We start from the raw sequence: 13,459 nt of genomic DNA on the forward strand, positions 1-13,459 counted from the left end.
ATAGGACCTTAATCTAAGGCTCAGAGTTGCATGGACTTAATCTACCTTAAATCCCTGGGTACCTTTGCAGACCACCACCCAAGATTTTCTTCATCACATAGGTAAATCTCAAACCTACACCTGATCACATCCTTTTGTCATTTTTGTTGGGGCAACCACGGGATATTGGCACTTGCCATGGTGAGTTTGGAGGTCTATGTATAAATTGTGCTGAAAGCTAAGGAGCTACTCACTCTGTGATTGTCAGGAGGTGCCTGCAGGTATCAATGTGCAGCTCAGTGTTGGTGTTTTCCAGCTCCATCAGGCTGCGACGTATCTCCGTTTGCTCCCTGAAAGCCTCCATCAGCTGTGCCCGCAAGGTGTTCATTACTTGGCCGCTGTGTGCCTCAGAGCCTTGGTGCCTCTCTGCTGCGGAAGACGACATTTCTGACCTGATGTTAGGCCAGGTAAACTTCTGCAGAGTCTGCACAAAACCATTCTGGGACTAAGCCATTCAGTCCACATGTTAGAAAGCGTTTGTTTATAGGACTCTCCTTCATTCTGCAGTCTCTTGAAGTTAATCATGTGCTTAAGAAATCTTACATAAATTTATGATTGTATTATTAGCAATAAATAGGTCTCATTGCTACTGCTTTTGTGAGTATTAAGAGGATACTGCATTGAAGAGATATCTCTTCTCCCTTTCCACTTGTCAAAAAGGTATCAGTTTTCTGTGCTTGTTATCTAGAAACGACCTTGAGCATTGGTAGCAGAGACCTATTATACCTCGTGCCTTGTCTGTCAGAGAACTTGACTATTTTTATTTCATTCCTTGCCAGATTCACTGACAAAAGGAACAATCCCCAGGGCAGAACAATCAATGTTTTAAAAGCTTCACTCTGCCCCTCCTCCCTATTTTTTTTTTAATTAAATGCAACGAACCGTACAACAGAGCTCCGTGTCCCGACACAGCTTCAGAGCCCGCAATGACGCAGGCTACAAACTCGGTCACCTCTCTGCAAGAGTCAGGACTTCCCACAGCAAATGCCACCACTTGATGTCAAAGCTCTTTTCAAGGGCAGGTTTTTGAAATTTAACACATTTTAATGTTGGGGAAGATGCTGAGAAGGCATTGTCCAGCATCACACAGCACATCAGAGACAGACTCTCGCAGAAAAACAACTTAATTTCCCCTGCCTGCCTCCTCTGCCCATCAGACTGCGCTCTCAGCTCTGCTTCTCTACAAGCATTGCTGAACCAGCTTCCCCCCACTACATCTGCATGGAGGCCCACCAAGTGCTACCACAACACATCCACGCAGCTCCTCTCCCAGCTCCCTTCCCTTCAAATACCCCGGAACAGTTCTTGCTCCAGGCTCTACCTTGCAGATCCCTGAGGTCAGTGCTGGCTGTACTTTTCTCCTCCTGGCTGTTGACCCTCTCCTTCAGACACTCAATCTCCCTGCGGAGGTCCGCAATGATGCTGGTGTATCGATCAGTGTGGTAGGAGGCGTTCCACAGGTTACGTTTTACCTGGTGAACCAGACTACGTGAGCATTTGTCCCACGGTTCGCTATTAGTATAACAGCTACAAACAACGCTACACTTTTGGTTGGAGTGGCCCTGAATCCTGTGGTAGGGAAGAATTTGCCGTCCTGAGTGGGGAGACTGTAGATTAGTGGCTTTCCCTAATTCTGGGAAATTCCCAAAAGGTAACAGATAAAAGCCCAGGACCTTGTACCCACAGGGAAAACACAGAGATCCACAGAGTGAAAACCCTGTTGTAGATCATTGTTCATCTTCCTTCACCCCACAAGCCTCTCCATTTTATTCTTCCTTTCTACAGCCTCTCAGTTCCTCTTGGACATTCCCCATATGTTATCCTCCCAATAGCCATCTTCCACCCATCATTCTTTATGTTCTACACTCAGATCCCTACCAGGCACATCATCCTCTGCCTTTCCATTATTGTCCTATTTTTTTTTTTTTGACCCTCTTGTTTTGACCCTCATATTCCTCTTCTCATCCACAATGCACAAAATTTGCTTTCCACTGTTCCCTTCATCTGCTTTTCTTCTCTTCTATCACTCACACTGAACTTCTATGCCATCCTGCACTGCCCCCTCCTGAAGTTTGTTTTCCTTTCATCCACTACATCTTCTATTTCCACTTTGCAAGCTTTTAATCTCTAACCCCTGCTCCCTTGTGAGTTGTTTGCTCATTTACCTGCGTCTTGATATTTTTTGCTCGATAGGCAAAAAGGTCATTCAAGATTCTTCCAAGGAGGTACTGGCTGGGCTGATATGTGCGATCGTAACAGTCCTGCTGTTGCCTCCTAACGAGTCCTAGAGGGATGCAATGTTGGGGTGGTTTGTGTGGACACGACAGGGGCTTGCTGCTCCGTGGTAACTGCCGTGGCTGGGTACCCCTGCGGTTCATTGAGATTCTGGTGGAGAATCCCAATTAGGAGTGAAGGAAGTGCCGGTAAAAGACTATTCATTAGGCCCTCTCTCCATCAACAGCAAAATCAATAAGTAATTAACTTTCGATAAGGAAGAATTTTTGCAGGAAAAATCGTAATTTCCACAAATACACTGGCAGCTTCTCAGTGCTGCTCACAACAGAAGCCTGCCCTTTTCTCCACCCCTTCTCCGCCCTGCCATCCTCTAGAAAACACATCTGTCATGCAGCAGCAGCAATAGCTCAGCACTAAGGCTTGAGGTGAGGTTCATAAATGAGGTTGTAAAGGATCCATAAAATAACTAGTGTAGCAAAGAACCTGATTGCGACCTTTCTGATTTCCTAAGAGAGCAGTGACTTATGACAGCACCTAGTCACTCAGTCTCTCTTCCTCCTTCCTCAGCAAAATCCAAGTTTGTTGCCCAATTTTAACCAAATCATATAGATGGAATGAAACATTCAAAAGGTAGCAAGTTCGTTGGAGAAAAAAAAAAAAAAAAAAAAAAGAAATCACTTATCACCTGCAAGCTTAGAGACATATGACCCTAATCTATAGGATTTTCTTAACCCTATAGGAGGCTCTTCCTTTACAGCACAGCTGACAAGATGTTTATTATAGAGCCAGCACTGTCCAAGTCAAGCCTTGATTGAGTTGCAAAGCTCATGCAAGATCCTGGAAGCGCGTTCCAAGCAGGACAAAACAATACACAGAGATATTAATCAGTAACAGACAAACCAAGCTCCTTGCTGACCCACAGTGTGCCGTACCTTCCGCAAGCGTGCGAGTTTGCTGTCTCGAAAATTGACAAACTCTGCCTGGCTCCCCCACTTCTCACTCAAAGTGTTGATGCAGTTGCCCAAAGCCAGCAGCGAGCAGTTGATGTGGGCTCCTTCCTTTATCCTCTTGCCCTGGTTCTGAGTCTTTTGGGAGGGTATGGAGGGAGGAGGGACAGACAGACAAAGCACACACTTCAGAACGGTCTGCGCCTGGGGAAGATGTGCAGCATCACTGGGGTCAAGGTTTGGATGTCAAAGCAATGCCTCCTCCAAAATCAACCGGAAAGTGCAGGGTTAAACCCCATTCTGAAGCAGAGAGGTGCTGGCAGGAGTACATTTCTTGGAAAAGATGACCCAGCCCTCACCTCTTGGTTCTTAAGAGATAACTATTAAGTTATCTTCTAAACATGATTTCAGAAATTAAGATGCATAACTACATCACTCCAGAATTCCTGGTCTCAGTAGAAATACCAGGTATGTAAAAATCTCTCTCCCTCAAATCACCTCCCTGAGTTCCAGCATTTCCTCCTTGCCATAGGAGCCAGCTGCCTTATTCTCCACCCACCAGCATCCCTCTATTCCACTGGTACCGGCTTTGTCTCCAACAGCCCAGCTGATCCCTGCCTAACAGACCTCAGCTTCTCTTTAGATGTGAAATTTGCTGCTGTTTTTTCAGACCTGAGAAAAGGCTGCAGCCAAAAGCGGGTTTATATTTTTCCAAAGGTATTTGTTGGTCTAATAAAAGATATTACCAATATTATCAAACTTTGTCTATTTTTAGGCTGCCTCAGGTACAAACTACTGCTCTAAAGCAACAGAGAAACACACAGTGCTGGTTTCCCCAGGGATGAGGACAGGCATGCAGACCATGCATGGCAGGCCAGGGAATCCAGCCTGGTCTCAACAAAAGCTGCCGAGCTCCACCTGTACCTGGGCTGCTCTCTCTGACCCCGCCAAGTCAACCATGAAAAGCTTTCCAATTCTCATTTCCTTGCAGATGGCCTGCCTTCGGCTTTTCTGCGTCACCATCACCTGCAGCACCGCATGCGAGCGGGAGGACGTCTTGTCGGCAGCAGTGGGTTCCTGGGTGCGTTGCTTGTTTCCTTCCATTAACAGCTGCATGATCTAAACGATGCAGAAAAGCAGGCAGAGATGTACAGCTCTGCCTGAGCCATAGCACATCATTCCCCCCAGACTGACCCCCTCACCTAGGGCACAGACAAACTGTGGCGCTACTCAAGCTAGCGGGGGTTTTGCTGTTGATTTTTCCCAGATCTCTCCCTTTGGCTTGTGACCTTGCAAGTGCGAGTTTGTTGGGTTTGGGGCTGGTTTCCTGGAAGGCTTTTTTATCTCATGTCCAAGGCACATGTAGAAGTGCACACCAGTGTAGCTCAAGGCGGGTTTCATTATTTCTTCTCCCTCTCCAAACGGTTTGTTGACACATGCGTACACAAATCAAAGCACTCTTGTCCTTCCAGGAAAGCAGCTTACACCCTGGGGAAGCAGGAGGTTGGCTGGAGATTTTAGCCTGGTTTCTGTCCACTCACGTGGCTCCAGGATCAGTCCTTTCCATACAATTCATCACACCAATCCAGTTCCACCAAGGTCCTACTACACAAGGTCCTTGCTACTGAGTGAGGCACAGGCAACAGGAAAGCGTCAAGAAATTTTAAATCACTGATGCATGAAAGCACAAACACCCTCCCTTTCCCCGCACAGTGGGCCATTGCCCAAGGTACCTCCTGAGCATTTGTAATGGAGACGTCTGTAATTCCTGTTATCTGGATGCTGCCCCTGGGGTCCTCTCTTAGGTCTAAGAACCCTGAGGATGAGTTCAGGAGGTCACGGATCACTTCGTTATAGATCTGAGGGTAAGAAACGAGAAGTTGGTGTGAGACTAGCATTGGGTCCTTAGATCTGTGAAGAGGGCTGAGCTGATCCTGTATTTCTTTGGGATGGAAGGGAAGATTTGAGCTGTACAACCCAATGGAAGCACTGTGTGATGAACAGACTTGGACAGCCCACTTCCCATCACGCGTGCTCCCAGGGGCTTGCTGAACTCCCACAGAGCCTGGATCCAAGGCAACACAAACACTTCAACTCCAGGTAGGACATGGAGACTGAGTAATCCGTGCCCTTGGTGGTAGCTTCAAGGTCCTTAAAGAGGTCATCAAGAGCGCGGATATAAATCCCTGGTTCACAGTGTCCCTAGCATCGTGTAGGTTTTCCCTGCTCCTGTTAAAGACACAAAAAAAAAAGAGAAAAGACCAACTTCCATGTGAGCAAGTTTCCACAAAAAAAAAAAAAAAAAAAAGCCTTGTTTCCTTCTGATTTCTGTCCTTCAGCCCCAGACTTCCTGCAGTTACTCCTGTTTCTCAACCCACAATGACACTGCTGCAGGAAAGACATGGCACATGCCACCCAAATTGGGTAGGAAAAGGACTTACAGATGGGCAGATAGGTAGGTTAACTGCCCACCTAGGTGTTCAGAACTAAGGTAGAAACATTTTCATATAGCCTGTAGTCTACAGGTGATTTTTACAGCCATAGCTATTCTCCTGGGATCAGTCTCCAGCATTGGACAGATGCCCTCATCTCCTCCTCCTTTTTAATGTGAAGATTTGTCTCCACTGAATTCCACTCCAATTAAGTGACTTCTCAAAGCGGGCAGCTTTTCTGTTACTTTAGCATTAAAGGAAAACCTACACTTCCTGACGAGAATGATATTTTAATGCTTCACTCTTGTCCTCATAGTAAGCAATTCATTGGCATTACAGTTCATTCTGGTTTGTACAGACATATTTCATTCATCTGGAGCAGTACAGCTACAGGGACTACTGTACCTATTGGACCCTATGCAAAAATGGTTGCATTGTAGTCAGAAATGACTCCTTCTATCAGGCTTTTGGTCGTGGACACATATACTTCCTCCCAATTCAGTCAGAAAAGCATAAACTTATGGTCAGGCATAACAGCTGTCCAAACAATCTATACTTAATTGCATTCCCCATGATTTTCTCACTATGTTTTACAAATTTCCTGGGCTTTGGAACAATCTGTGAACCATTTGTAATCACCAAAATAAGCAGAAAAGCACAGAGGTTTATTGAATTTTCTAAAGGCAGGCAAGATACAGGAGGTCACTGAAATAAGTGTCCTTAAATTTGATTATTTTCTTGAACTCTCAACATGGAATACTTTGGGGGTTTTTTTTGTGTCTGCTGAAGAAGGGAGTAAATTCTCTCCCTGACCTTTTCCTCTTTTGAGAAGTGCCACTGGGCCTCTAAAAAAATGTCTCAGGTAGCATACAAGGGAGCTACACTGAAGTTTCACATGAAATAGAAAACAGACAACTGAACTGCTTGTGAGAAGCAAGGCTGCAGTCACATCATGGTGATCACAAAATGCAGGTGCTGATAAAATCCTCATACCGCACCTCACATCTGTCTGCAAAGCACAGCTCAGTAAGGGCACCAGAGCTCACTTCATAAGCCTGTAAAACAAAAGAGGCACAGGGAAGAAGTGCGAGCAACAGAACCAAGCAACGTGACAATGATCTAATTCACCAGAGACCTCAGGAGACAAAGCTCTTCATCTCTGCTCAGGTGTATTGTATCTGGGGTGTCCCGATGCAGGAGGGAGAGGCAGACTGAATACTGCAATACTGCACATGCCCCCTCATCTCCTGGTTTCAGCTGGGATGGAGTTAATTTTCTTCCAGTAGCTGCTGTGTTTTAGATTTAATATAGGATTTGGTATATGAAGAACGTTGATAATACATTGATGTTGTTAATTGTTGCTAAGAGATCAAGGAATTCTTTTCAACTTCCGAGGTTTTGCTAATGTGCAGGTGCAGGAAGCTGAGAGGGGTATAGCCAGTACAGCTGACCCAAACCGGCCAAAGGAAGCATTCCATACCATAAACGTCATGCTCAGTATGTAAGCTGGGGTTGGCTGGTGGACAAAGCATGAAACAAATCACTGTTCCAAGATCGCTACTTGGGATTGTTCCAAGCTTGCTCTCAGTTCTGCTCCACATCGCTGCTTGGGACAGGCTGTATCGGTCATCGGGTGGTGAGAAATCATGCATGGTCTGTTTTGTATATTCTATTATTATTATTATTAATAAATATGTATTATTACGTCTTCCTTTGCTGGCCTAGTAAACTGTCTTAAACTCAACCCACAGGTTTTCCTTTCTTTCTGATTCTCCTCCCCATCCAGCCGGGGCGGGGAGTGAGCAAGCAGCTGTGTGGTACTTAGTTGCTGGCTGGAATTAAACCAGGACACCCTGCTTCTCTGACAAAAGGAAAACCCTCAAAATCCTCTCACCTTCAGCACCATCGCCTTTTGTCTGGGTAACATGCGGCCTCTGGAATGTGCAGTTCTACTCACCCACCAAAATGATTCATTGAAGCAGGGCAAACAATTCAAATGTTAAGCCTTTTGGTTAAAAAAAAAAGGGAAGGATGGTACCTGGGTTGCTCTGTGATCAAAAACCACGTAGAATACAAATGTGTTTTCTCCGGATCCGTTAGCTCGCAAGATGTCATCTGGATCTTCACCTGGATCCATCAGGACCACTCTCTGTTATAAAATAAAGTCAGAAGAACCATGATTATGTCTGGGTTTGAATAACAGCCTGTCAGGATTTCTTACAGCACTATCGCTGTCACATGTCTTGGCCAAAGGAACAGTGCACTACAACTTCGAGTGGAAAACACACTCATATGCACAATGCAGAGGCCAACAAGCTTTATTTTGTAACTGATGTGGCAGCTTCTGTAATTTGGAGAACTAGTAGCTCCTGCAAACTGCTTTGCAGGTCCATTGTGCAGTGAAACAGTCACTGGCATTGGGTAACAGCAGTGCTTGCAGGGACGTGACACCCAACCTACCCCCATGCAATTAGGAGGGGGACAGGACCTCTCACCTCAATTTTTGGCCAAGATTCAGACAGAGGAGTTGTGAAAAAAAAAATAGTTAAGTTCCTCAGGAGCAAAAGTGCCCAAAGTCATCTTCCAAAGCCTTTCCTGTAGAAGAACTGATAGAAATATCTGCATTGCTCATGGACAGAAGCTTAATTCCATTTCTGGCTTTTATTACGGAAAAAACAAAGGTGGGAGAGGAGTTGCAGCAGGTTCCAGAACTGGTTCTGTTTCTTTTCAGTCCCTTAGGAACTATTTCAGTACATAATTATCATACTGTATCATTACTCTGGAGAATGGTATGCTTTCTCCTCCACTGAAACAGCTCGTAAGGAGATGCTCAAGCCTCAAGGGAAGTGACAGAGAACCTTGTGCCTCCTGCTCCAGAGCAGCTTTGACTCTCTCTCAGGTAAACAGATCATTAAATAAAGAATTAGAGCATAGATAACCACCACTTGACCTATAGAAAAACTGCACTGGTGTGCCAGGCATGAGGCACAGACAGGTATCTAGGACAAGTGCCCATGGGATTTCAGGAAACGTCAAGACTTCGCGTTTTCTTTTTCTTTTGCATTTCCTGCTAAATGCCAAGTCTATAACGAGTACCTCTAGTTTTGATCTGCAAGTTTCCAATTACCAGAATGATGTTTTTTTAATTCTTTACTTTTCACTAGTCCAGCTCAGGTCTTGAAACCTGAAGCAACACAAGAACAAACTCCAAAGAGAACTTGTGATTTACCCTCAGCAGCGGCATTTGCCTGCAAAAGATGGGCTAACACGTAATCATGTGCACATGCAAGCGTGACAGCCAAGAGCAGAGCTTGGAGAATGAGGTCAGCATGTTCCCTTTAGAAATTTGCTCTGTAACACTTTCAGGCCCCTTTTGCTGAGTCCTTGTAACATCCAAATTTTGCTGGCAGCGTATCTATGCAGCCAGAAAAGTCCTTCTCTTCCAATCTGCGGCTAACACCTTGTCTAACTAGCAGTATTCTAAAAGCATAAATCTTCTGCTGTTGCATGGAAGCATTAAAACATAACAAGACACTAATAGACTCCATTTTGAGTTAGGATTAATAAGCAGACAGAAGCAGTTCTAAATTAGTTGGGCTGGGAGTAAAAATAGCAAGGAACACGATGTAAATCAAAATACAACAAGAAATCTAAGTACTTCAACTGCCCAGTCAATTAATTTGCTTTCATAATTACAGTTATTTGCATTATTAAGAGAAAATAATTCTCATAGACAGAAGTTACTCAGACTAATGTAATGCACATTTCCTTCCCCTTGCCGTTAGAGAAAATATATCTCAGGGCAGATGATGCAAGTCTGTATAAAACTAAAGCTGATATCCTTGTGAGGTTAATAGCCGCTTTAAAAAAAATAAAAGGCGGGGGGGAAGACGTTTCACCAGTAAGGTGCTAAACAAAAATAATTGCATTTGTAAGATAATCCATAAAGAGGAAAGAAATTCATGCACTCTGCTTCTGAGGACTGCCGTTATTTCACTATTGCACGGAGACAAGAGATTACAGAATTAGTGTGTGTTCAGAAAGGGTTCAGAGAAAGATCAGCTGAAGCATGATAGAAAATAATAAGATTTACATTGGAAAAGAAGGTAAATAACAAGGGCACAATAAAATTATGTAAAGAGATGTAGAAAAGGTAAGTGGGGACCTCCTGCAATCCCTGCCTCTTAAAAAGAGGAGCAAAAGGTGAAAGACACAGAACTGGAGAAAATGAGTGTCATTTGCACAGGAAGCTGCATCCCTGCTGTGTCACAGCAAGGCCAGGAGTTTTGCAGGATTTGAAAACAAGTGTTTTCACATGAACCAGGACAGCCAGAATCTCGTGATGGTCCACGTGGTACCCAGCAGACTCCCCAGTCCCCATTGCAGGGGCAAAGCCCCCCCAGCTCACCTGCTCGCCCACTCTGCGGGCAACGAGGGCAGCTCCTTCCTCCACTTCTGCTTCGCTGATGGGACGGATGCGAAGGGCCACCTGCACACACAGCAGACACGAGACTTATGTGTGCTGAGGCCACCCAGACGTACCTACAACAGGGCTCAGCTCTGTGCAAGGAGCAGCGATATCTACAGCTTCTGGCTGCATCTCTTCTGCTGATCAATCTCAAAACCTTAAGCTTAGGGCCTAGAGACTTTAAGGAAGTTTATAAAGTCTAAACCAGTTAATTCTCCCATGATTTGCACTTTTATCTTGACAAATTCTTCCTCCCTCTTCCCCCATTTCTGTCTCTAACACAGCAAGACTCCTACTGATTGACAGAGAAGGTGGCAGAATGAACTCAGCCGTGTCATTGCTGCTGCCAGCGGGAACCTTCAGAGATCTGGGACCGTGGTACCAACAGCCATAGAGCGGAGCACACTTACAGGGTCCCCCGGTGTTCCCAAAACACTGATTAAAGTTATCCCTGACAAAGAAAGGGAATTGCGTTTCACTAAGTACTCATTTCATTTAATCCCAGGTAACAGTCATTATGAGCCTGTTCAACCAGATCAGAGTAAGTTGGCCCTGATCTGTGCAGGTCCCGCGGGGTTCCTCAGAAGTTGGAATTCATCGCAGGAGCGATTATAAAGCAGCAATTAACTGCCAGTGTCTTGTGCCACAACTTAATCAGTCAGAAACCTGGTACTCCATGTTGAAACACAGATGATAATTTGACTTGAAGATTTAAAACACACTGGCTGTATTTGTCAGTATTAATAATATAGAGGACATGTATTGCAGCCTGATTAATCTATACAGAGAAAGTGTGGTGTCATGGATCAGCGATGGGTTTAATTGGGCCCCCTGCAGCCGGGGTCCTGCTCTGGCCCTGACTTTGCAGCTCACCCTGACACTTTGCAGCAGTGGGCGAGTTGCACAACCCCAGGCCTGTGTGCCTCGCGGAGGGTCTATTCAAAATCCCAGCTAAAAGCTGTCCTTGTAGTCTCAGCTAGTAACAGAGATTTGAAAAAATCCAATTTTCACCTTTCCATGGCTGTTTTTCCCTTCATAAAATACAGCAGCATCCCCTGAGCAGCTCCTGACAGGAGAGCTGATGCTGATAAAACACTGCATAATGCACAGAAATGATGCCTCATCAGGAGGGTGGGCAATTATTGAAACAGACTTGTTCTACAGCCCCATCAATCACAAGCAACTAGTTTCTATAGGAACCAGATTTATTTCCACAATAACAAGCTACACATCAATTTAACGAGTGTTTCATGAACAAATCCCAGCCTCAAGCACTGTAGTAGACATTTTTGAGTAGTTCCAGCAAAGGAACATGTCTTCGCTGTGAATATACCTCAGAGTATAAGGTGAGCTCCTTGGCTTTGGATAGCTTTTAATATTCATAAGAACGCAACAATTAACTTAGCTTTATCATCTCCTTAAACATGTCTGAGTGACACTTATGAGCGTCACATTCCCATGGGCTGAACTCCTCTCTTAAAAGCATTTGAAGATACGATCTCGCACACCATAATCCCAAATCCTGCAGGAGCAGCAGGGGATAGTGCAAGTCTCTCTCGGACAGCCTTACCCTCCAGAACAGGCTGGTTAATCACTGTATTTGGTAACCCTAGCCACTGAGGGTAAGAAAACAAACCCAAATAAGCAGCATGTGGAGATGGGTCACACCAAGTACCAAGGCTTTTCCTTGCATTAGAGAGGAATGAAAGGTATTCTAGATATTATTGACTTTATTTTAAGTGATTCCACTCCAAGCAGAGGTTTCTGTGTCTGCCCCCATCCTGTTCCAGCACATTGTGAGAGCAATGCTTCAGTTTAACTGAGAGCCACAGGGTTGAAGGTTGGAACTTCAGAAAGGATTACATTTTCAAAGCCTTCCTCTCACTCTGATCAACACAGAGAGATGCCGAGGTCCTGCAGCAATGGTGAGGACTCTGACAGGACTATAATCCCAGCTGCTTTTGGCTGCTTATTATGAATCTGTCACTCAAACAGGTCCCAAAGAGATGGGCACACTGAAAAATCACTGTCCAAGGAGTACTAACCACCACCAGCCTCACCATCCTTATTATACATTTTTCTCCTCTGTGGGTTACTTATACCCAATTTTTGCTTTAAATCATGCAGAGCTTTGCACATAGAGAGCCAGTCTGGGTTTTTACCTCCAGCTGGGCCACAGAGCCCAGAAACACCAGAAGACAGCTGGGAAACACAATAGGATGTTGGGGTTGGGTACAACCTAGCTATTCCTCCCCCATGCTGTGTTCTCCCCTAAGCAAGTGGACTCACCATAAGCTGCTGCTCCTTCATGGCTGAGCTGTGAGATGGTGCCAGCTCAGGGCTGGGTGATTTGCTCAAGGAGGCGCGCATCGAGTTGGAGCTCTTCAGGAGGCCGCACAGGCAGGAGATTGAATAGTTCACAGGCAGCAGCTATCACCCCAGGGAAGGAAAAGAGAGGCAACACCTACATTTCCCAGGGTGGGAGATGACTGCAGAGACAGCAAGAGGAAAGGCAGCAGCAAAATAACTGAGCCCCAGGACAGGAAAGGGCTGCAGCAGCTCCTGCTGCTCCAGGAAGCAGCGTGCCACCACTGTACCTTGCACAGGACACAGTGGAAGGGGTCAGGATACTAGGAACTGGGAGCAGCTTTGGCTTCTTAGGTGATGTGACGCGCAAAATGACCCATCCTTAAACCCAAGTTAGTTCTTCATGTGCGTATCCAGCTGCACACACCCTTGGTGAACTGGCCACAGGCTTCATTTTCTGCCCTCTAGGATGCCAGATTTCTCCTCCCCTCCTTTCCTTAGGATCAAACACACAGCACAACCAGGTACAGGGGTCCACGCTCCAGCAAAAGCTAAGCAAGAAGTACCCTGGCCCCTCCAGTCTTGCACAAGAACTGACAACAGCCGTTGAGACCATCAGGAAACAGTTCGCTACCTCTGTGAGCTAAGTGCAAGCTTCCATCATATTGTCACTTCATGCTCAGTGGCACTGCATGACTCCCACGTTCAAGAAGGCAATCCTTCATTATTTTTAGTGTCAGTCCATTCATTACAACCTATCAAAAAAACCAAACAAGATCACATTTTGTGTCCATTATTTATTAACAGTAAATGAGTCAAAGCTCATAGAAGTTACAGTAAAGTTTGAATAAAAAATAGTAGAATTTAAGAAGTTAAAACTTAGTATAGCAAGTGAACAAAACTTGCTCTATGAAGTTTGCATTAAGGACTGTAGATGGTTAAAAGGTCACAAGAAAGTTTATTTATTACAAATTCAAAATAAAGACTCCAGAAGTGAAGACTAGCCCAGGACTATATGACTTGCTCCAGTT

At 45.1% G+C, this 13,459-nt stretch overlaps 1 protein-coding gene across 1 annotated transcript; it reads right to left on the reverse strand.

Moving 5' to 3' along the window:
• Positions 1-229: 229 nt before the first annotated feature.
• Positions 230-12,847, reverse strand: KIF19 (kinesin family member 19). Its single transcript, XM_086760061.1, is given in 12 exon segments — positions 230-408; positions 1,361-1,511; positions 2,205-2,248; positions 2,251-2,323; positions 3,207-3,359; positions 4,146-4,340; positions 4,955-5,082; positions 5,318-5,418; positions 5,420-5,450; positions 6,059-6,143; positions 7,692-7,802; positions 12,411-12,847. Coding segments are annotated over 12 exon segments (1,332 nt in total). The 5' UTR covers positions 12,492-12,847.
• Between the last annotated feature and the right edge of the window lie 612 nt (positions 12,848-13,459).

This window comes from Chlamydotis macqueenii, chromosome 15 (genome assembly GCF_036417535.1).
Source record: "Chlamydotis macqueenii isolate bChlMac1 chromosome 15, bChlMac1.mat, whole genome shotgun sequence".
Lineage (NCBI taxonomy): Eukaryota > Metazoa > Chordata > Aves > Otidiformes > Otididae > Chlamydotis > Chlamydotis macqueenii.